The 3100-nt window shown below is 56.4% G+C and overlaps 1 protein-coding gene across 1 annotated transcript in view; it reads right to left on the reverse strand.

Moving 5' to 3' along the window:
* Positions 1 to 1323: 1323 nt before the first annotated feature.
* TNFSF9 (TNF superfamily member 9) overlaps positions 1324 to 3100 on the reverse strand; it is a 4529-nt gene continuing 2752 nt past the window's right edge. The window contains exon 3 of the mRNA XM_032252513.1: positions 1324 to 2172. Coding sequence (XP_032108404.1) covers positions 1706 to 2172 — 467 coding nt within the window. The 3' untranslated portion in view covers positions 1324 to 1705. The remainder of the gene's footprint in view (positions 2173 to 3100) is intronic.

Genomic DNA, 3100 nt, shown 5'->3' on the forward strand with positions numbered 1-3100 from the left:
AAAAAAAAAATTAGCTGAAGTGGTGGTGGGCCCTCTGTAATGCCAGCTACTTGGGAGGCTGAGGCAGGAGAATCATTTGAACCTGGGAAGCGGAAGTTGCAGTGAGCCAAGATCAGGCCACTGTACTCCAGCCTGGGTACATGAGCAAAACTCTGTCTCCAGGAAAAAAAAAAAAAAAAGAAAAAGAGGGTCTCTCTCTGTCGCCCAGGCTGGACTACACTGGTGTGATCACAGCTCACTGCAGCCTTGACCTCCTGGGCTCAAGAGATCCTCCCGCCTCAGCCTCCCAAGTAGCTGGAACCACGAGAACATACCACCATGCCCAGCTTGGCAATATCCCTATAACATCACAGCTACGTCACAGGCACTGCTCTTCTGTGAGCTGTTGCTACTTTGTCATGCCAACATCTGTCATTGTATGAGGTCATCTGTAAATCTGTGTGTCGCTGCTTGAGAAATGCACCGTAGTCATAGGTCTCAATGCATCCTGCTCAATGCATAGTATTTCACTCGCATAGCATCTTCACAATCTCTTATTTCACGATCTCATAGTATCTTCACGATCTCTTATTTCAGTCTCTATAGTATCTTCACGATCTCTTATTTCACTATAGTGTTTTCACGATCTCTTATGTCACTATCTGTAGTATTTTCACTATCTCTTATTTCAGTCTCTCATAGTATTTTCACTATGGGGGAAAGGGGAGGGGGAACAAGGGGTGTGGGGGAGGGGAGGGGGAGAAAGAGGAAAGTGGAGGGGGAGGGAAGCAGGGAGAAGGGGGAGAGTGGGATGGGAGAGGGGGAGAGTGGGATGGGAGAGGGGGGAGGGTGGGATGGGAGGGGGAGGGGAGGGTGGGATGGGAGAGGGAGGGGAGGGTGGGATGGGAGGAGGAGGGGAGGGTGGGATGGGAGGAGGAGGGGAGGGCAGGACTAGCTGCAGTATCACACAGGAGGTGGTGGGGGGAGGAAAGGGGAGAGGAAAGGGGGAGGGGGAGAGGAATGGGGGAGGGGGAGGGGGTGGATGGAGAAGGGTAGGGGAGGAGGAAGGAGAGAGGGAGGGAAGGAAGGAAGGAAAAGAAAGAAAAGAAAAAAAGAGAAAAGGAAAGAAAAATAAAAGGAAAGAAAGAGAACGAGAGAAAGAAAAGAAAAGAAGCTAGCTTGAAGTATCACACAGGAGGTAGAGGCTGGGGATGAGTCTTCAAATCCTCACATATTAACATAAGTCAGATTTTCTTTCAGTCTGTTTCTGGATGTGTCTCTAGCCCTCCAGCCCTAGCACAATGCTGGCACACTGCAGCTGCTCAATAAACACAAATATGCAAGTAAGTACAATGAATTTATAGAAAGTATAAATCCCAGTTGCTTGGGAGGCTGAGCCAGGAGGATTGTCTCAGTCCAGGAGTTTGAGACCAGCTTGGCAATGTAGGAGACCTCCCAACAATCCCCAAAAAAAGCCCATTCCACAATCTCAGAAATATATACAAACTCTTTAAATATATACATACATATAATATCTGGTATCAGGGTCAGAATAAATATCAAGGTCCAACGTGGGGCAGGAGGGGGTGGGGAGGGTCCTCGAGGGGAGGTCAGCAGCAGGGACCCCTACCCAGCCCCTTGAGGTAAAGAAAGCAGCAGGGACCCAGCACCAGGGGTCTCAGTAGGGTTCAGTCTCTGTCCAGGTGTGCTGCACCCAGGCGGGGCGTTATTCGGACCTCAGTGCAGGCGGTCCAGCTGGGACTTCGGGAGTCACCCGGAAGAGTCCCAAGACAGTGGCGCCCTGGGTAAGCTGCCAGGCATGGTGTGTGCCGGCGTCAGTGTGCAGATGGACGCCCAGGCGCTGGCCGGCACCCAGGTGCAGCAGGCAGCTCCGGAAACCGAAGGCCGAGTTCCGAGCCTCGGAGGAGGTGGGTGGCAGGTCCACGGTCACAGCCAGGGCGGTGGCCCCAGGAGCAGGGCGCTGCGGCTGCAGGTGCAGCGCAAGTGAGACGGAGCCTGAGCCCTGGCCGGCCACCACACGGTGCAGCTCTAGTTGCAGGAAGACGTAGTAGACGCCAGCCGTGCCTACCACCAGCTCCTTCGTGTCTTCCTCATAGCTCAGGCCCCGCGCCAGGGACACGCCTGCCAGGCCGGGGTCGCTGTACCAGCTCAGGGGACCGTCGGTCAGCAGAACTGTGGGAGGAGAGGATGCACTTAGCTTAGCTGAGCATTGCTGAGAACCGAGCATGGGGGGTGGGGGGTGATTGAAGGGGACTGAGGTGGAGGGGGTACTCTGAGATGGGGCTGGGGGAGGGAAAGACGGGGATAGAACAGAAGAAGAGGATCCAGGGACAACAGTCAGGAGAGGGCAGAATTCCAAAACGTTGGGTGGGGAAGGAGTAATGGAGGTGCAGGGACAGACTGCCAGGAAGAGGAAGAGGGGGTGAAAAGCAAAAGGCAGAGTGCCTCTGGCTGGAAGAACCCTCAGGGAGGGGTGGGGGACTCCTGGAGAGGACAGTGAGGGTGGAGGGAGCGGCAGATCCCAAAATGAAGGAGGGGGAGTGGAGAGAGAGAAGGCAGGGAGGGGGGGGGGAGAGGTGGAGGAGGCGGGATGGAGGGGGGGGAGGCTGTTAAGAAAGGGGGAAGTTCTAGAGGAAGGATGGATCAGGGAATCAAGGTGACTTTGAGAGGGGTGGACAGAGGACCTGGTGAGAGAGGACTTCGAAGAAAGGAAAAGGGAGGAGGAAGTGCCTAGGAGAGGGGAGGGCAGGGAGGGGGCTCATGGCCTGCCGAGGGGCAGGGGTGGGAAGAAGGGAAAGGGGTCTCTGGAAGGGGGAAGGAAGGGAGAAGGGGGTCTCTAGATACGGAAAGAAAGGGAGAAAGAGGTTCTGGAGGGGGAGGGAGTCGCGGGAGGGGGGGGGAAGTCGGGGAGGGGGGTCTGGGGAAATGGGAGAGGAGGGGGCGGGGGAGGGGAGAGGGAGGAGGATCTGGGGCTGGGGAGAGAATGGGAGTAGGGAGGCAGCTCTGGGGGAGGGAGAGGTGAGGAGAAGAGGCTGGGGAGCTGAGGGGGGCAGGAAATGGGGAAGGAAAGCGGGGGGGGGGGGGGGGGGGGGGGGGGGGG

The sequence above is a fragment of the Sapajus apella genome, unplaced genomic scaffold (assembly GCF_009761245.1).
Source record: "Sapajus apella isolate SASKATOON/1434 unplaced genomic scaffold, GSC_monkey_1.0 scaffold77, whole genome shotgun sequence".
NCBI lineage: Eukaryota > Metazoa > Chordata > Mammalia > Primates > Cebidae > Sapajus > Sapajus apella.